This window comes from Lynx canadensis, chromosome C1, assembly GCF_007474595.2.
Source record: "Lynx canadensis isolate LIC74 chromosome C1, mLynCan4.pri.v2, whole genome shotgun sequence".
Lineage (NCBI taxonomy): Eukaryota > Metazoa > Chordata > Mammalia > Carnivora > Felidae > Lynx > Lynx canadensis.
In genome coordinates this window covers 64,916,879-64,938,765 of record NC_044310.1, presented here as the reverse complement: position 1 = coordinate 64,938,765, position 21,887 = coordinate 64,916,879, and the positions used below count along the sequence as shown (strand labels likewise).

Below are 21,887 nucleotides of genomic sequence, written 5' to 3'. Positions count from 1 at the left end.
ACTGATGCATAGGGGCACTTGTACCCCAATGTTTATAGCAGCACTCTCAACAATAGCCAAATTATGGAAAGAGCCTAAATGTCCATCAACTGATGAATAGATAAAGAAATTGTGGTTTATATACACAATGGAGTACTACGTGGCAATGAGAAAGAATGAAATCTGGCCCTTTGTAGCAACATGGATGGAACTGGAGAGTGTGATGCTAAGTGAAATAAGCCATACAGAGAAAGACAGATACCATATGTGTTCACTCTTATGTGGATCCTGAGAAACTTAACGGGAACCCATGGGGGAGGGGAAGGGAAAAAAAAAGAGGTTAGAGTGGGAGAGAGCCAAAGCATAAGAGACTCTTAAAAACTGATGACAAACTGAGGGTTGATGGGGGGTGGGAGGGAGGGGAGGGTGGGTGATGGGTATTGAGGAGGGCAGCTTTTGGGATGAGCACTGGGTGTTGTATGGAAACTAATTTGACAATAAACTTCATATATTGAAAAAAAAATGTTTTAAATATGAAAAATCTTGAAAAATGTGTGTGTGTGTGTGTGTGTTACATATATGTTTTACCATTTGCCGCCTTGCTTCTTCAAAAGCACGCTTCTCTTCTTCTAAACGTTGTCGTGCTTCCTCTTCAGCTTGCTTCCTTCGGTTTTCTTGTCTTTGTCTTTCCAATTCTTCAAAAGTTAGTTTCAATTTTCCAGGAGAAATGGAGTCTTTTCTTGCCTCACTTTCTAGTTCATCATCCTAAGAAACATTGTGAAAACACAACTGTTAATTATAAAAGGAAATGGTGCTAACCAACTTAGCTGCTTTGATTTGTTCCAATAAATAAATAAATTAATTAATTAATTAATTACCATGACCAAGGAAAGACACTTTGCTTCCTTGAGAGATCGCCGTTGTTCTTCATATCTTATTCTTTTATCTTCTTCATACTTGACCCTTTCTTTTTCTTCTCGTTCTTTTTCTAGATCCTCGAAATTCTTTCTTATCTTTCCAGAAGTTTTGTGTGATCTGACAGGTACCACTGTTACAAGTAGTGAATCATCTCCTTCCTAATTTATAAAATAGATAATTAGCATGTTTCTTCCTAACCAAAATTTAGGTTTCACAGGATTTACCTCCATTATTGGTGAATTTTGTTACATGGCCATCAATGTTATGAAGAACAAAAATTTATATATGTATCTATATCTATATATACTTTTTTTTTTTTTTTACAGATTTCTATTCAATAGCTTTTTCTCTGCACATTGAGTTAATCTTTGAAATCCATGGATGAGAAGGTTCAAGGAGCATCTTCTTTCCTAGAAGGTGATGTTAATACAGCTGTTTGGATAAAACTGCATGACATTATCTGAATTTAACTGTCCGTGCACTAGTTCCACAAAAGGTAATGTGCATGTGAGTATACTCTACATCAATTTGATGGTGGATAGATTCAGTTTAAACACACACAGAAAGTCTTTCCATATGATTTTTTTCTCCGTGCAAGTTTTAAAATACTTAACTAATATTTTGTGAGGGAAAACAATATTATATTGTTTTTATAAAACACTTACAGACAAAATACTTACAGACAAAATAAGTATAAAATACTTATAGACAAAACTCATTGGCATTTGGTCTTAGTAAAATATTTTTAAATTTGTTGTTTTTCAAATTCATTTTAATTAGTTCCATTACATAATCTATTGTTACATCTCTCTGAACTTTTTTCAAAAATAAAGTGAATTATAATATGCAACACATGCCGCTAAAACAGAACTGCTTCCACTTTATGTGGCTGTAGTTTTAGGCACACCATCAAATTGACTGATGTTTAACTTTCTCTGTTAGATAAAAAGGGATTAACTAAAATTTCTGTGGTTGTGGAACATTACTTCATGGTGCTATATACTGTACTTTCTACTAGTATGTGATAATAAAAACTATGAGGAACTCTGAGGAAAGAAGACAAATGATGAAAAAAACCCTGCTTTTTGAAAATGTTACCTTTCAACAGTCTCAACTATTATTAACAGTTCAAGAAATACAAAGTCTTGGCAGAGTATTTCAAGCTGAGAGTTGTGTCTCTAACCATGAAAGCAAAAACATACTTTTAAGACACTAAGCTATAATATTTGAGAAAGTGAAAAAGTATGATCTTGCTTTGTAAAATATGTTTGTCCTTTTGTTGTTGCTATAGAAATAAGAATAGAAATGCTTTTAATTTTTTAAAAGACTATTTGTGAGTCAGATAATTTTAGGTGAATGTTTCATTAAAGGAAATGTCCATTTACCTCTGATGCTGATTCAGTTCCCGTATTGTTTATGTCCTCAATCTATTGAATGAGAATTTCATATCATTACATTACATTGAATTTCTGCTTTTTGTTTTTAAACATACAATTGAAAAGTAATTTAGTTGTGACTTATAGTAAATTTTCAAATGCATAATTTTTAAAATATTTTTATTTTGCTGCAAATTAGTCCTTTTATGTGGAGATTAAACCTTATATTCATTTTTATATTTTGACATCAAAATCAGTATATGGGGAATTGTATATTAAGAAAAATTAAGATAAAGCCTACCTTTGTAATTCTGTAATGTGAATGGACCAAACTGTTATGACCTGTCTGTAAGCTTACAAGCAGCAATTATTAATTAAATTAGTAACTTAAACTGAGATACAGAAACATTTCTTCATTCTATGTCTCTGCCCTAGCCAAACCTATCATTGGTAATCAAATAATTATGACAATATTTTACAATATAAATACATGGCAGAATATAACTGATACAATAATACAGTGCAGTACACCAGCTTTCACATGGCTAGTTTAGAAGGGAGAATTCTGGTAGATATTATTGTTTATATTTTGACCACATCTAGGAAGGAAAGACCCTCATTCAATAGAAGGGGTTCTCAATTTGGCTTTACTCGTAAGAAACACCATTAGGTTAGCTTGAGGAGCAGGCTAATGTATGTAACAGATTGAGAAATGAAAAGGAAGACAGGTGATTTAAATAATGCAATGTTTGAGATGTCAGGAAAAGGAAACATAAGGAATGGTAAAATGAGAGAAGTTAGAAAGTAAACATTCAGATTTTATTATTTTAACATTTTTTAATGTTAAATTAATTTTTAACATTATTTAACATTTTTTAACTTTTAACATTTAACATTATTTAACATTTATTATTTTTAACATCAGTGAAAGAGTCTGGAAGTAGTTTGTTCCTTATACAGTCTAAGAGAATTCTGGCTAAGACCCTATTCATCATTCCATTTCCCTTTTCTATATTCTCTGTCACAGGAGAATTAATACATTTTATTAAGATACCAAATTTTTTGAAAAATAAATTCCAAAGAAATAATTTATCTATTTCATATAAATATTTTATATAAATTATTTTATATAAATAAAATTTTATATAAATATATTTTATATTTTTATATTTTATATAAATTATTTTATATAAATAAATATCTATTTTATATAATAACATATCTATTTTATATTTTAATATTTGTATTAAGTTTTGCTTGGAATAATTTGTTTTGCAGACTTACTTACTGTGACTTACTATGCTTTGGGACTTACTGTGTAAATGGTGAAAGTTTTATTGAATGATGAAAAAAATCCTGCTTTTTAGAAACATTAGCTAAGAAAAAAATTTATTTTATTAAAAAAATTGTTTTTAATGTTTATTTATTTTTGAGAGAGACAGAGACAGAGCACAAGTAGGGGAGGGGCAGAGAGAGAGGGAGACACAGAATCCAAAGCAGACTCCAGGTTCTGAGCTGTCAGCACAGAGCCCAATGCAGAGCTCTAACCCACGAACCATGAGATCATGACCTAAGCCACAGTCGGAAGCTCAACCGACTGAGTCACCCAGGCACCCATCTAAGAAAAACTTATAATAATAATAATAATAAATATATTTATATATATTTATAAATATGTATGTGTGTGTGTATATATATATATATATATATATATATATATATATATAATTACAAATTTCTTTCCCTTCAGGGGTGCCTGGCTGGCTCTGTTGGAAGAGCATGCGACTCTTGATCTCAGGGTCATGAGTTTGAGCCCCACACTGGGTGTAGAGATTACTTAAAAATAAACAAACTTAAAAAACTACTTCCCTTCAAAGGAAGGCTAACAATTCCTTCACAAATCACATTTGTCTCTCAATAAAAAGTTCTAAGAGATATGGTAAGAAACTAGACATTGAGAGTACAGGGAAGGTAAATTCTAATTTTTTTTTAAGCTTATTTATTTTGAGAGGGAGAGAGAGAATCCCAAGCAGGCTCCACACCATCAGCACAGAGCCCAACACGGGGCTGGAACCCACAAAACATTAGATCATGACCTGAGCCGAAATCAAGAGTCAGACCCTTAACCAACCGAGCCACCCAAGGTGCCCCAAATTCTAAATTTCTTAACCCCAAATTTCTTTTACTAGAACCTTCTCAGATTTTTATTAGCTTATGGTAAAATAATAAATTATATTTGGAGTGGCTTTTCTTTGTTTTGTTTTTGTATGCTTTCTTCTTTGCTCATTTTAAGCCATTACCAAAACTTTAACAGGAGACAGGATTTTTTTTCCATTGGGTTTCAGCAAAGGAAAAGATGAATTTGTCTAAATGGCCATGGTGTCAGTACATTCACAGAGAACTGAGATATGCAGTTTTGTTATAGTGTTTGCTGTCAGAAGCTACCATTGAAGAGCTGCTTCCCAACTATTTCTTTTGATTATGAAAAGGAAACTCCTTTTGCTCCTTCCCAAAGCAACTTCCTTTTCTCCCCTTTCTTTTCTTTTCCTTTTTTTTTTTTTTAAGTTTTATTTACTTATTTTTTTGAGAGTGAGAGCGCGCGCGCGCGAGAGAGAGCACAAGTAGAAGAGGGGCAGAGAGAGAGGATCCCAAGTAGGCTCTGCACCATCAGCACAGAGCTGGATGCAGGGCTCAAACTCATGAACCATGAGATCATAACCTGAGCCAAAAACCAAGAGTCAGACACTTAACCGCCTGAGCCACCCAGGCACCACTCCCTTTATTTTCAACATCACAGTCCCCTATCAACAATTTCTCTTTTTCTAAATTGATAGATGTTAACCTTGCCCATCAGGATATCCTCAAAGATAACCAGATTATACTAAATTAAGGGGTACCTGGGTGGCTCAGTCAGTTAAGCATCTGACTTCGGCTCAGGTCACGAGTTCAAGCCTCACATAGGGCTCTCTGCTGTCAGCACAAAGCCCACTTCAGATCCTCTGCCCCTCTTTATCTGCCCCTCCCCTGTGTATGTGCTGTCCCTCTCTCTCTCTCAAAACAAAGAAAAAAAATTTTTTTAAGATTCTCCCCCAAATTTTACTGGTCTTTGGTTCTAACATCCAGTATACAAAGTATACTCATTTTTAATTCATCATAAGATCCTAGAATTTGGTAGTTCTCCTGACTCAAGAATCCCTTCTAAAGCAGTCTTGAATATGGACTTGTAGAAGTGGATTTTTCAAATTAACATTAAGACTTTTTTTCCTTAGTAAACTCTACCCCCAAAGTGGGCCTTGAACTCACGACCTCAAGATCAAGAGTCTCATGCTCCACCAACTGAGCCAGCCAGGTGCCCCAACATTAAGACTTTTCTTGGGGCACCTGGGAGGCTCAGTTGGTTAAGCATCTGACTCGATCTCAGATCAGATTTTGATCTCAAAGTTGTTAGTTCAAGCCCTGTATTGGGCTCCACACTGAGTGTGGAGCCTACTAAAAGACAAAAACAAATTTTTCTTGATTACCTATGTCATACTTCTTATATTCAAAGACAGATTCACTTTTATTAGATTTGAGCAGAAAATGTACTTAATTTTTAAAATTGGACTTTCCATATTTGAAAGATAAAATTACTAGTAATAGTTTATTTTGCTCTACCTACGTATTCTCAAATAATGTAATGGATCAAAATTTTCATTAATCAGGATTCTATGGCACCCTGCCATGTAGTTTCTGGAGTTACTAAAAGAAGTGGTTCTTTTTCATGATACTTTGTCTCCCTCTCTGAGTATCCCATGTCTTCATCATATTCAAACACACCTCCTTCAACATACACGTCATTTTTCTTTGAGAAACCACTGTATATTCAGTTCTTGCGGTTGTAGTGGGTCTTAAAGTCTAGTGAGTAATCAATACTTTTTTGAAAAAGTTGATAAGACTTAACATAAGTAGACTAAACCCATGTACAGTACTTGCTGCCAAATACCATATATTTTAATTACATATTTTATTACCATATTTTATAATTTATATTGTAAATATAACTACATATACTGACATATTTTATATTTGACAATGCATAATCTATAATACTCACTTATATTTATATTCCTGGGTGAACTTACACTGCAAAATGAATTCTCATCTTTGATGACTGGAGATGTCAGAGGTAAAGTACATACCATCCTTTCTTTAGATAAAGATGTACAAAGTAATAAAATATAGGAAATTCCAATTCTTTTCTATAATTCATCTGGCATTATGTCATCATTTGCCACTATACAAGTGGTTATTTGTGCCACAGAAGTGTCTATTTGCAAAGTCTGGGTAAATACATTTTTTTGACATGCAAACATGGCATATGCTTTGCCTTCTTTGTCATTTTTCTTTTTAGAAAGGTAGGAAACTGGAAGGAGCATAGCAAACAGATTTAAAGCACTTAAAGAGTAGACAAAAAAGAGCCAAGTACAATTTCACAATAAAAATAGTTTTGTACTTATGAAGACTATGTTAATATATTTGTTAACATATTGATGAGAGAAGAAAGAGGAGCTAAAATGGTTTCATGACACTTAGGTGAAAACATCTATAGTCTACTTACGTGTACCAGGCACTGTTCTAAGTGCTTTGCATTTATTAACTCATATAATATTATTAACAACTCTAAGATAAATGCCATCTCATTAAACTCAATACACTGATCATCTCGTTTGATCTTATAATGTAGACTAGGTTAAGTTCATAAACAATATAACGGTCATCAAGTCTATGACTAGGCATAATTTATAATGTAAAACAAGTATCAGTGCATTAATTTTTGTGAGCTGATCAATTCTTTACTTAATAAAAGTATGACTATTGATCAAGTTTCTATGTCATTATAATCATTAATCACTTTGAAACATTAGCTTTTTCTGGAAATTAGATCATATTCTTGAGTGTTTTAAAAATACTTACTAGCCTCTAAGTTCTCATGCTCTGAGCTAAAATATGTGGGAATTCTAAATTCATTAAGAGTCTATATAAGATCATAGTAACAATTTTTTTTCTCCCCTCTAATTTGTCCCCTGTGGCTATGGGCATCAGTAATGGCTATATGAAAGAAATGGCTGTCACACATTTCTCCCCTCTTCTACTACCATCCCCAACTTAAAAAAAAAAAAAGTTAATAAGCTAGCTAATAATACCATTATTAAATAAAATGTGATTTGTTTCAAATTCTTGGGTAGGAAGATATCCTAATTATGCCTTAGTGTGTAATAATAACCAACAACTATTTATTGATTGCTACTGAAAGACCAGCATACTGTAGATAGTTTATGTGACACTGCCTTATATCTTTGTAAAATCCTCTAACATGTCAGGAAAAACAAGAAATGTGGACAGTGTAAGGAATATGGACTAAATGACAAGTTGGTGCATAACAAAAGTTATCCTAGCATTCAACCTTAAGGTAAGTATATTCTGCCCTCAATCCTTCTAGGCATGTGATATATTTATCTGATATTAAATATTTGTGTTTAAGATCTTGTTTTCAAGTTAGCTGCTATTTAATAAGTTTGTTATATTAAAATATTTTAATTAGGCAATGTACTGATTGTTTTATTTTGTACCATTAGTTTCTGAAGAAATACCAATTTAATATTTAGTGTATACCTGCTCAGCCCTTTTTGCTAATTCACGTTGTATCTTCCTCTTCTCTAACATATCCTGCTCAATTCTGCGTCTTCGTTCCTCCTCTGTCCTCTTTCTTTGTTCTTCTTGTCTTTGTTTCTCCATTTCAGCAAATCTACCTTTAACAGTTCCTAAGAATATACAAAACATGTTTGATATTTGCTACGTTTCTGTTTTTGCAATTTTATTTGCAATTTACCCCTCAAGTTTCTTACCTGTTAGCTTTGGGACATAAGCCTTTTCTACTTTAGAAGATGCCTCTTCCTCATCATCAGAAGCAAGCATTTCTTTAATCTAAATGGTTAAATAAATTAATAGGAGCATGTCAAAAATTTAGACTATATTATATGCAAAGTTTGAAATTAACTGACAAATACAGAAAATTATTTTAGTTATATTTAATATAAAATATGGTTAATGTGAATAAAGCATAAATTAAAAAGATGAAAATGAATTTTGCACAAGAATAAAATAAAATAAAATAACCTCCTGCTTTCTCCTGTTCCATTCTCTCTCTCTAATATATTGTTCTTTTCTTCTTTGCTTTTCATCTCTAGATCTCCTTTGATTTCTTTCTTCCCTGGCTCTCTGCATGGCTTCAAACTTATCCTTTACATCACCCTTGCCAAGTTTTGGCACATAGGTTTTTGGGACAGGTTTAGATGAAGAAAGCAGAATCTTCGTTAGAAGAAAATAAAGAGAAGAAAGTTATAAAAAAAATAAGATAGGAAGAAATCAGGTAAAGATAGATCAGCATAAGCAATATAAGAAATACTTACTGAAACAGAAAACAAATGAGTTTGAAATATTTGTACAATCAGAATCTGATTACTTTCTAAAGTCTAATTATGAAAAATGAAATTACAGAAAACAGAGTAAAAACTTCATTAATATAAAGGAGTTCCACTTTGTAGGTGCGAAGGCTAGCAAAATATAAAAACTGAATACTGGATTCTAATTTAAAACAACCTGTACTTTATTTTCCCACACCATTATTAAAGATTCAGATTTTACATCTCTTACTTAAAAGACACCAGGACTCGTTTCAATAAATTAGGTGAAGGTGAAAATAAAGCAAAAGTTCAGGCTTTAAAGTTTATAGCCTCATTCATATGTCAACGCTCTTGCTTGTTTCCATATCAAATAGAAGTAAAACTGAAGGGCAGCCCTTTAGTACCCATGTGCTCCAGGTTCTTTGTACAAAGCAGTGATTTGTATGCTGTTACTACTGCTGTACTGTCCATCTAGAACTTCTGTAAACCAACATTAAAAATGTGTAAAAAGGCTGTATCACTCCAAGTAGGCTGAGCTCTAGGATGGCAAAAGAGATTCCCCTGGAATCTCTAATCCTAATCCGTAATCTAACCCTAATCTGTAGCTAGGATGGAGCTTTACCTGAGAGTGATTTTATTGCTTTCTCCTAAGAGTATATGTCAAATCTGGGTGGGTTTTTTTTAATACTAAAAAATAACTTCTAAGATTTATCAAGGTATTAAAATTCTATTCAAGATGTTAGCCATCACTTGCATTTCACTATCATTTACAGATTTAATAATTATGCTTCCAAGATTAGAATCCAAATGAAAATACTGGGCCCAAGACCGGCCTGTGAATTTTAGCTCTTACATTTTATATCTTGACACTATGTCATTATGAACGTCTGGATATGACCTTTCCACAAAGCAACTGCCCTTTAAGCAGTTCTACAGTCAATCCTGTTTTCCCCCACCCTTTTTTTTTTTTTTTTTTTTTAAGGTTTGAGACTTACCTCAGCCTTTTGGGAAATATCATTCATGTTTGCTCTATGTGGTCTCAGGGTGATTATGGACCTTTGTATATTTTTGCACCTGAAAAAATACATTAGTATTGTATAAGAATTTTTAATGACTTAATTTTTCATATTCTATGTATTTTTGTAAACAGAAACAGCATGTCAATTGCTCCTCAAAAAATACTGACACAATCCAGGCCAGTAATAAATTGTGATAACCTTCAGCTCCTTTGCCCAAGATTCAGGGTAAAAGAAGGTACAAGGTGCATGGTATTAAAAGATCCTTGTAAATTTATGGCCCAGAATAGCTTGGTGAATGTATCAAGTGTACTTGCAAAGAATTTGTGTTTGACAGTTACTGGGTATATTACTCTGTAAGTATCAACTAGGTCAAGGTGGTTTATCGTGTTATTGAGATCTTCTGTGTCTTTTTCTTTTGGTGGCCCAGTTATTCTATCAGTCTTCAGGTATGTGGGATTGTTTAATAAAGGATTCTTCCTTTAATTATGTCATTTTTTTCGTGTAATTTCAACCTCTTAAGTGCATATGCATTATGATTATAACATCTTTTTGAATTGACTCATCAGTACGAAATTTCCTTTTTATCTCATTGTCTTGAACTTATCTGATATTAAAATAGCTACACCAACTTTCTTAAGTTTAGTCTGTATGATGTATATAATTTTCTAGCTATTTACTTTCAACTTATTACTTTATATGTACACTGCATCTCTTGGACACAGCATATAATTGGACCTTGTTTTGAAAAATCAATTCTGATTAAAAAAAAATTTTTTTTAATGTTTATTTTTGAGAGAGAGCAGGGGAGGGGCAGAGAGAGAGAGAGTGAGATACAGACTCTGAAGCAGGCTCCAGGCTCCAAGCTGTCAGCACAGAGCCCGACGCCAGGGTCAAACCCATGAATAGTGAGATCAAGATCTGAGCCAAAGTTGGATGCTTAACCGATTGGGCCACCCAGGCGCCCCAATTATGATATCTTTTAATTGCAATGTTTAGTCCATTAATATTTAATGTAATTATTTTTATAAATGGACTTAAGACTACCATTTTACTATTTGTTTCTTGTTCGCCCTTTTTTTTCTTCCTCTATTACTCTTTCCCTGACTACTTCTGAACTATTTGAGTAACTTTTAGAATTTTATGTATTGGCTTTAAAAAATTTTTAATAACTTTACTACGGTATCGCTGACATACAAAAAAACTACGCTTTTAAAAAGTGCAGGGGCGCCTGGGTGGCTCAGTCAGTTAAGCGGCCGACTTCGGCTCAGGTCCTGATCTCGCGGTCTGTGAGTTCGAGCCCCGCGTCGGGCTCTGTGCTGACACCTCAGAGCCTGGAGCCTGTTTCAGATTCTGTGTCTCCCTCTCTCTCTGACCCTCCCCCGTTCATGCTCTGTCTCTCCCTGTCTCAAAAATAAATAAGCGTTAAAAAAAAAAAAAAAAAAAGTGCACAGTTTGGGGGTGCCTGGGTGGGTCAGTTGGTTTCGGCTCAGGCCATGATCTCATGGTTTGTGGGATTGAGCCCCACATCAGACTCTGCACTGACAGCACAGAGCCAGCTTGGGCTTCTCTGTCTCCCTCTCTCTCTGCCCTTCCCCCACTCATGCTGTCTCTGTCTCTCTCACAATAAACTTAAAAGAAAAATTTTTTTAAAGTGCACAGTTTGATAAGTTCACATATGTATGTACCTGTGACACCATCACCACAACCAAGATAATATAAACATTACCCCCAAAAGTTTTCTCAGATATCTTAACTCCCCCCTTTCCTTGCTTCTCCCACCCACATCCCCAGGCAGGTATATTTTTGGTCACCAAAGATTCAATTTTCTATAAATGGAATCAGATAGTATGTACCATTTTATCAGGCCCCTTTATCCAGCGTATTTTGAGATTCATCCATCAATAGTTGGATCATCAATAGTTCATTCCTTTTTAGTACTAAATATTATTCCATTGTATGAATATATCACAATCTATTGAATTGGTTGAATACCACAGTTTATTGAATATACCACCATTCATTTGTTGCTGGACATTGGGCTGTTTGCAGTTACTATTACAATGAAGCTGTTATGAATATTCATGTGTAAACTTTTGTATGAACATATACTTTTTTGAGTAAATAAAGTATGGCTAGACCTTATGGTAGATGTATGTTTAACTTTTTAAGAAATTGACAAACTGTTTTCTAAGTGATTGTACCATTTTGTCTTCACACCAACAGTATATGAGAGTTATACTTTTCTCTATAGGCTCACCAGCACTTGGTATGGGTCTTCTAACTTTTAGACATTCTAAAGGTGTGTAGTGACATCACATTATGGTTTTAATTTACATTTCCCTAATAATTAATGCTATTGAACATCTTTTCATATGTTTCTTTTCTACCTACAAATATTCTTTGGTAGAAGTATCTGTTCAAATCTTTTGCCCATTTTGTTACTGGGTTATTTATTTTCCATTAACTTTTGAAAGTACTTTACATATTCTGGATACAAGACCTATATCAGATGTATGATTTGAAAAGATATTCTCCCAGTCTTCGGCTTGTCTTTTCATTTTCCTAACAATGTCTTTTGAAGAGCAGAAACTTCATTTTGATAAAATCTATTTTATCATCTTTTTCTTTTATAGTGTGTGCTTTTGGTGTTGTACTGGCTTAACGCACAATCACAAAGAACTTATCCCATATTTACTTCTAAGAGGTTTATAGTTTTAGGTTTTGCATTTAGGTCTTTTATCCATTTTGGGTTGATTTTTGTATATGGGCAAAAGTTCACTTTTTTGCAGATAAACAATTTTTCCAGGATCACTTATTTAAAAAAACATCTCTCTCTGATGAAATGCTTTTGCATTTTTGTCAAAAATCAATTGACTATGGTGGGTCTATTTCTGGACCCTCCATTCTGTTCCATCAGTCTCTCTCTCCTGATGCCAATACCACAGTATTTTTTTTTTTTTTAACTCCAGTCACCGTGTCATATTCTTGATTAGTGTACTTTATCATGAGCCTTGAAAAAATTAGTGTAACCCCAACTTTGTTCCTTTTCAAACTTGTTTTGACTATTCTAGGTCCTTTGTATTCACATATAAATCTGTAAATACTTCTGTATTTGTTGATTCTATTGTAAATGATGTTATTTTTTAGATTTCAATTGATCATTTGTTGCTGGTATATAGAAATATAATTTATTTTTGTATTCTCATCTTCTATCCTGCTACCTGGCCAAAGTAACTTATTAGTTCCATTGGGTTGTTTTTATAGATTCCATTTGATTTTCTACATAGATGACTATATCATCTATGAACGCATTTCAACTTTTTCCCTTATAACCTGTATGTCTTTTATTTCTTTTTTTGGCCTGAAGGTTCTGGATAGAACCTTCAGTACAAAGTCAAATAGAAGTAGGGAGAGCAGACATATTTGCCTTGTTCCTGACCTTAGGGGAAAAATGTTTAGTCTTTCACCATTAAATGATTTTAGCTACAGATTTTTCTTAGATGCCCTGTATGAGATTAAGTTCCTTTCTATTCTTATTGTGCTAGAGTAATTTTAGGAATAGATGTTGGATTTAATAAAATGTCTTTTCTGTATCTATTGAGATAATCTTATGTTTGATTTTCGTTATAGTAAGCTACGTTAATTTATTTTCAAATGTTAAATCAACTTTACATTCCTAGGAGAAACTGCATTTGGTCATGATGCATTATCCTTTTAACACACTGATAAATTCAATTTGATAAAATTTTGTTAAGAAGTTTTCCATCCATGTTTATGGGACGATATTGGTGTGTAGTTTTATTTTGTAACATCTGCTTTTGTTAATAATACTGCTCTCATAGAATGAGTTGGGAATTATTTTGTCTTAATTTTCTGTAAGATCTCATGTAGAACTGATATCATTTTTCCTTTTTTTTTAAATGTTTATTTATGTTTGAGAGAAAGAGAATGTGAGTGGGGGAGTATCAGAGAAAGAGAGAGAGAGAGAGAGAGAATATGAGAGAATGAGAATCCCAAGCAGGCTCCATGCTATCAGTGCAGAGCCCATTGAGGGGCTCAATCTCATGAACTGAGATCATGACCTGAGCTGAAATTAAATGTCAGACATTTAACCAGCTAAGCCACCAAGTGCCCCTATATAATTTTTTCCTTAAATGTTTGCAAGAACTTTCCAGTGAAGCCATTTGGGGACTAAAGTTTTCTCTCTGGGAGAAGACAATATGATGAAGGTAGATGGGACATGATTCCATGTGATTATTAACAAGGTCCTAACTTTTGTTGTTCAGTGGGTCTGTGGGTGCTTATTATTAACAGTGCTTTCCTAATAAAAGCAGGCAGTACATGACTATCTGTCATTACCAAGGTTTGTGAGTAATCTAATTCTATGTGCCTGAGATAAAACTAACCAGTAGTTCTAGTCTTGATCTCTTACCTGAGTCACTCTATCATATCTAGAGTTACCTATTAGATATTTCTTCTTTTTTTTTTTTTTTTAATTTTTTTTTTCAACGTTTTTTATTTATTTTTGGGACAGAGAGAGACAGAGCATGAACGGGGGAGGGGCAGAGAGAGAGGGAGACACAGAATCCGAAACAGGCTCCAGGCTCTGAGCCATCAGCCCAGAGCCTGACGCGGGGCTCGAACTCCCGGACCGCGAGATCGTGACCTGGCTGAAGTCGGACGCTTAACCGACTGCGCCACCCAGGCGCCCCTAGATATTTCTTCTTGTATAACCAAGAGAACTTATCCTTCATTCTCATAGCTTCTCAAACCTTAGAGTTATTTCTGGTTCATTCTTCTTTTAGATCTCCTAAATTATGATAGACTGTCAAGATTTGTGATTGTTTCTTTCAAATTTGTTCTTATACATTACTTCACTATTTCCATTGTCCTCATAATACAAGCCTTTATCACCTCATACTTTGATTACAACAATTTGATAATCAGATCTAAATCCAAATTTCAATTCTGTGCTTCCTGGTTAGGATTAGATAACATATGTAAAAAATTCTAGAACAATACCTAACATTAGTAGGTATCAAAAATTTTGATTGATTTCATCACTCATGGTCTCCCTATCCTTTTTATCCTCTTCAGTAAAAACGTACATTTCCCTGCCAATTAGCATATATTAATATATTATTTGTGTAATCTAAAAGAGTAATTAATACCAAAGGGTATGAGGAAACTTTGAGCAATCTCACAAATTGATAAATTTAGCTGGATTAATTGGCCAGAGGGAACTTGAAGGAGCCTTTTTTTGTGGCAAAATGAAAGAAAATTCTGTCGTTTGGTGACAGTGAAAAATTACCCTGTCAAGAGTAGTCCTGGAGAATAAATGAATCAGCTAGCTTCTTCATCTAATTTTTTTTTAAATCTTCAAATTATATCTTGACTTATTTATAGATTCAGAATAAAATAAGTTTAATTTTTAAATTTAATATGAGTAAAACCAGTTAAAATCGTTTTTTAAATGTCATTTCAGTACTCTGAGCTCTCATTCTGAAAGTCTGTGAAAATCTGAATAGTACTAACTTTAACTTTTTTAATTAAAATATGAGCAGACAATCTTTTGCTGAGTTCGCTGTTCTGCATTTTGAGGATAAAAAAAGTTGTAGCAAACTAAGTTTGTTAGCTTTTTGTCTTATAGAATTGTCTTTTAAGATGTAGGTTACAAACCAATAGGACTCATATTTCTAGTTTTATAGAGATATGAAAAAAATTCAGAGAAAAAATTCAAAATCAAGCAGGCAAATATCTATTGGATTCCTTTATAATTTTTTAAAGGAATTTTTTTAATTCCTGGTAGAAACAATATTACATTCTAATTGCTAACTCAGTTGTCTTTCTGTGCTAAAGTTAAAGGTATGAATTTGACTATGTTAGGTTCATTGACTTCACAAGAAAGAACTCTGTTCCACAGTCATTGATTGTAATGTCTTATTAAAACCAATTATCTCGGGGGGGGGGGGAGGGGGCGCCTGGGTGGCGCAGTCGGTTAAGCGTCCGACTTCAGCCAGGTCACGATCTCGCGGTCCGTGAGTTCGAGCCCCGCGTCAGGCTCTGGGCTGATGGCTCAGAGCCTGGAGCCTGTTTCCGATTCTGTGTCTCCCTCTCTCTCTGCCCCTCCCCGTTCATGCTCTGTCTCTCTCTGTCCCAAAAATAAATAAACGTTGAAAAAAAAAATTTAAAAAACAAACAAACCAATTATCTCAGGGCACCTGGGTGGCTCAGTCAGTTAAGTGTCCGACTTTGGCTCAGGTCATGATTTCACAGTCCGTGAGTTCCAGCCCCACGTTGGGCTCTGTGCTGACAGTTCAGAACCTGGAGCCTGCTTTGGATTCTGTGTCTCCCTCTCTGTCTGCTCCTCCCCTGCTCATGCTGTCTCCCTGTCTCTAAGAATAAATAAACCTAAAAAAATACTAAAAAGAAAACAACTATTTCACTAACACATCCTTTGATCACATATGAATGATAATAATCCAAGCTAACATTTATGGAGCCTTTATTGTATGCCAGGTAATGTGCCAAGTGTTTAACAAGCATTATTTCATTTAATCCCCTCAATAGCCCTTTACGGTAAAGATTATTATCAAGCTCTCTCTCAAAATTTCCAAGCCCAGTAATTTTAAATTCTTAAAATATTAAGATGAGAATAATGTATTTTGAGTTTACAGATGTGAAGTCTGTAAATTGTTACAGATGGAAAAACAGAGACCTAGGGGCACGTGGGTGGCTCAGTGGGTTAAGCATCTGACTTCAGCTCAGGTCATGATCTTCTGGTTCCCACGGGTTTGAACTCCATGTCAGGCTCTGTATTGACAGCTTGGAGCCTGGAGCCTGCTTCGGATTCTGTGTCTCTCCCTCTTTCTGCCCCTCCCCCACTCATGCTCTTTCTCCCTCTCTCTCAAGAATAAACATTAAAAAATTTTTTTAAGAAAAACAAAGACTTAGAAAGTTAAGTAACCAAGGGGGCTCCTGGGTGGCTCAGTTGGTTAAGCCTACGACTTGGGCTTGGGGCATGATCTCACAGTTCATGAGTTTGGGCTCTGCGTCCCGCTCCCACACTGGGCTCTCTGCTGTCAGCACAAAACCTGCTTTAGATCCTGTTCCACCCTCTCCTTGCCCCTCCCCCACTTCGCGCACATACATGCACACTCTCAAAAATAAACATTAAAAAAAAAAAAAAGTGACCTGTTTAAGACCACACAACTAATGAGTGGTGTTGGACACAGGATAAAAGCAGGCAGTTCGACTACGGGGTCTGCATTCTTACTGTGTTATACTGATGCAAAAAAAACAGTGCAACTGGCATGTGTGGTGGGGCAAGGGGAATACCAACCAGCTTATAATGCCTAACCGACTAGTGTAATCAAAAGATCCTTTAATCGAATTATTTGAGAACCATAATTCTGAGCAGCAGAAATATATTGGAAGCTCAAAAGACATGACAAAGTATTCTCTACATTTAGTGAAATTGTAGTTTTTAGCCAGCAATGGGCAGTAGAACAGGGTATTTTGTCCCACGTGAGCACAGTTTTTATTTAAGGAAGTTTATTTCCTTCTAAACTAATATGGGGCACCTGGGTGTCTCAGTCAGTTGAGCGTCCAACTTTGGCTCAGGTCATGATCTCACAGCTCATGAGTTTGAGCCCTGCGTCCGGCTCTGTGCTGACAGCTCAGAGCCTGGAGCCTGCTTCGGATTCTGCGTTTCCCTCTCTCTCTGCCCCTCCCCCACTCATGCTCTGTCTGTCTCAGAAATAAACATTAAAAAAAAAGTTTTAAAAAATAAACTAATATGTGCTAGCAATTATTCTCTTAGAATTACTTGGCATTAAGGAGAACACAGAGTTAGGTTATTAAATGATTCTCAAATACTGAATGAAATGCAGTTATCTCAGCTGGCTGTGTTTAGAATTCATTTAGTGAATTCATTCACATGTGCTGTGAAAGTCAGGTGCTGTTTTCTCTGATTTTCAAAGTGCCCAAGTCAGCAACATGCAGGTAGCACTTCTATTGCTGTAATTAATGACAGTGAAGAATCAAGTAACAATATTCACATGTATGGCATTGTCTTAAGGAACACACTGACCTATCCCAAAATTCTGCCCAACTGTCAAGAGTATAGAAGGCTTCTGAATTTATCTAACAGAACATTATCTAACAGTACTCCTAGAATAAGCCAAATTCCCTCTTAATTGTATAATGACAGTGAGAATTCTGGTTTTATGAAGGCTTTTTAAAGTATATATGTTCCAACAAAGTCACGACATGGACACTGAAATGTTCAAAAATTATTTGAATATCACACATTTTAGTGAATCTCAACACTGAACCATAAATCCATCAAGGACGTTCCTGTGGAAGGGAGTCAACAGTACTGACATTTAAGTCAAGGAATGGATCATCATGCTCTCTAAATTGCAGCTGAAAGTTTTCAGTTTCCTTAAATCCTCTCCTTCCTGTCTCCTACCACCCCCTCTGCACCCTCACTCCACAATACCCTAACTACTCATGCCCTTCCTTCAAGGGCATAATGACCTGTGACTCTGCCCAAACTGCCTCCCTCTCATATATCAGCCAACTAGAGACCACGTCTTAGACTAAATAATAGCTGCTTAATATGCAAATGATCTTAATTATGTGGTGCAATGTGTATTATGATATAAAAATTCCAGACCATTAATATACAGAAATCTGTTGCATTTCTATACAATAATGAAGTAGCAGAAAAATTAAGAGAACAATCCCATTTAAAATTGCACCAAAGAGAATAAAATACCTAGGAATAAATTTAACCCAGAGGTTAATTTTTCAGTATGGTGAAAACTCTGAAAACTGTAAGATATTGATGAAAGAAATAGAGAACAACACAAACAAATGGAAAGATGTATCATGCTCATGCACTGGAAGAATTAGTATCATTAAAACATCCAAAACATACCCAAAGCAATCTACAGATTTAATGCAGTCTCTCTCAAGACACCAAGCAGGAGTACTTGGGTGGCTCATTTGATTAAGTGTCTGACTGCAGCTTGGGTTATGATCTCCTAGTTCTTGGGTTCAAGCCCTGCATCGGGCTGTCTACTGTCAGCCAAGAGCCCGCTTAGGATTCTCTCTCCCTGCCTCTCTGTCCCTCCCCTGCTCATGCTCTCTCAGAAATAAATAAATATCTTTTTTAAAAAGATACCCAATAGTATTTTTCACAGAACTAGAAAAAATAGTTCTAAAATTTGTATGGAACCACAAAAGACCTCAAATAGCCAAAGCAATCTTGAGAAAGAGGAACAAAGATGGAGGTATCACAATCCCAGATTTCAAGATATACTACAAAGCTGTGGTAATCAAAATAGCACGGTACCGGCACAAAAAGAGACATGTGAATCAACAGGAGAGCCCAGAAATAAAGCCACACTTACATGGTCAATTAATTTACAACAAAGGAGGCAAGATTATACAATGGGGAAAAGACAGTCTTTTCAATAAATGGTGTTGGGACTGACAGCTACATGCGAAAGAATAAAACTGGACTTTCTTACACCACACACAAAAATAAACTCAAAATGGACTGAAGCCCTAAATGTGAGACCTGAAACCATAAAACTCCTGGAAGGAAACACAAGCAGTAATCTCTTGGACATCTCCCTTAACAACATATTTATGGATATGCCTCCTCAGGCAAGGGAAACCAAAGCAAAAATAAACTATTGGGACAACACCAAAATAACAAAGGAAACACAGCAAAGGAAACCATCAACAAAACAGAAAGGCAACTTGCTGAATGGGAGAAGATATTTACAAATGAGATATCTGATAAGAGGTTAATGTCCAAAATATACAAAGAACAGGAGAGCCTGGTTGGCTCAGTCGGTTAAGCATCTGACTTCCGCTCAGGTCATGATCTCACAGTTCCTGAGTTCGAGCCCCACATCGGGCTCTGTGCTGACAGCTCAGAGCCTGGAGCCTACTTCGGATTCTGTGTCTCCCTCTCTCTCTGCCCCTTCCCCAGTCATGCTCTGTCTCTCTCTGCCTCTCAAAAATAAAGAAACGTAATAAAAAAATTCAAAATATATAAAGAATTTCTACAACTCAACACCAAACAAAACAAAAACAATCCAATTGAAAGATGGGCAGAAGACCCAAATAGACTTTTTTTTCAAAGAAGATGTATAGAGGGTCAACAGACATATGAAAAGATGTTCAACATCACTAATCATCAGGGAAATACAAATCAAAACCACAGTGAGATATACCCTCACACCAGTCAGAATGACTAAGTATCAAAAGGACAAAAAAAACACAAATGTTGACAGGGAAGCAGAGAAAACAGAACCCTAATACACTGTTGGTGGAATTGGAAATTGGTGCAGCCACTGTGGAAAAATGGTATGGAGGTTCCTCAGAGAAGTTAAAAACAGAATTGCCATATGAACTAGTAACTCCACTACTAGGTATTTAATCCAAAGAAGACAAAAACACTAATTCAAAATGACATATGCACCCCTATGTTTATTGCAGCATTATTTACAATAGCCAAGATATGGGAGCAGCCTAAGTATTCATCAATGGATGAATGGATAAAGATGTGAAGATACACACACACACACACACACACACACACACACACACACACAATATTGCTCAAACATAAAGAATGACATCTTGCCATCAGCAACAACATGGATGAGTTTACAGGATATTATGCTAAGTGAAATAAGTCAGAGAAAGACAAATAGCTTATGATTTCATTTATATGTAGAACCTAAAAAACAAACGAGTAAGGACACAAATCCAATAAACTCTTATTTTTTTTTAATGTTTATTTATTTTTGAGAGAGACAGAGACAGAATGCGAGTGGGTTAGGGGCAGAGAGAGGAAGACACAGAATCCGAAGCAGGCTCCAGGCTCTGAGCTGTCAGCACAGAGCCCAACACGGGGCTCGAACTCAGGAACTGTGAGGTCATGACCTGAGCCGAAGTCGGATGCTCAACTGAGACACCCAGGCGCCCCTCCAATAAACTCTTAAAAGGAGAGAACCAGTGGTTGCCAGAGGGAAGGCAGATGGAAGGATGGGCCAAATACATAAAGGGAATTAAGAAGTACAAACTCCCAGTTATAAAATAACTAAGTCACAGAGACGAAAAGCAATGCATAGGGAATATAATAAATAATACCGTATAACATTGTATGGTGACAGATAGTGACTACACTTATCATGGCAAGCACTGAGTAATGAATAGAATTGTTGAATCAGTATGTTGTATACCTGAAACTAAAATAACACTGTATGTTATTTACACTTCAGTTTTTAAAGTTACATATACAAATTCAATCTTGTCATAATTTTTTTTTAATTTTTTTTTAACATTTATTTATTTTTGAGACAGAGAGAGACAGAGCATGAAGGGGGGAGGGGCAGAGAGAGAAGGAGACACAGAATCGGAAGCAGGCCTGTGTATTTTTACATTTAATAAAAGGGTAATACAAATATATTTTGAAGTCTTCCAAAATATTCTACTAGAGCTTTTGTTGTTTAAGGATTTTGTAGCAAAATATTCAGGATTATAAATATATTCTGATGACAACTTCTCAGTTAATTGTTTATTTTCTAAGCACATTAAGAAGACTGTGATGATGGAGGAAGATTGGAGTTAGAACCAGAAAACTTCTACTAGGGTTTCTGTTTGGGTTGTTTATTAGATGTATGGTCTTGGGCAAACCAGTTTACTTCTCTCAATTTCAGTTTATATAAAACTATATATATAATATGTATATATTATATATGTTATATAATTATATAAGTTATATTTATAAGTTTTTATATATTTATGCAAGTTATGATTATAGATGTTATATATAACATATAAGTTATATATTATTCTATAAAATATAATTATTAATTATATAATTATTATATATTATATAATTAATATTATATACAGTTGTATATAAACTGAAGTTGATATATATAATATATATAAAATAGGAATAATGCTTTTCTCATTTTCTCATTATATTTCTCATTATATTGCCCATAAAATGTACAGTTCTCTCCTTCAGAATGTCACTACTACACCTGACATTCTCAGCCACTCCTTCATTCTGAAATCCTTTTCACTCAGCTCCATGACACCATTCTCTCCCTGTTCTT

The 21,887-nt window shown here is 34.8% G+C and overlaps 1 protein-coding gene across 9 annotated transcripts in view; it reads right to left on the bottom strand.

Annotated features, from left to right (window-relative positions):
• The window catches only part of NEXN (nexilin F-actin binding protein), a 51,554-nt gene that overhangs the window by 15,249 nt on the left and 14,418 nt on the right, over nt 1-21,887 (bottom strand). For 4 of the 9 annotated variants that reach the window (XM_030327082.1, XM_030327081.1, XM_030327078.1 and 1 more), the window contains 7 exons: nt 9,712-9,790; nt 8,430-8,621; nt 8,159-8,237; nt 7,926-8,074; nt 2,283-2,324; nt 858-1,055; nt 568-744 (listed from right to left, as the gene is read on the bottom strand). In XM_030327082.1, coding sequence (XP_030182942.1) covers nt 568-744; nt 858-1,055; nt 2,283-2,324; nt 7,926-8,074; nt 8,159-8,237; nt 8,430-8,621; nt 9,712-9,738 — 864 coding nt within the window. In that variant the 5' untranslated portion in view covers nt 9,739-9,790. Of the gene's footprint in view, nt 1-567; nt 745-857; nt 1,056-2,282; nt 2,325-7,925; nt 8,075-8,158; nt 8,238-8,429; nt 8,622-9,711; nt 9,791-21,887 lie in introns of those variants that run through there. The other 5 variants (XM_030327077.1, XM_030327080.1, XM_030327079.1 and 2 more) reach the window with 3 other exon arrangements.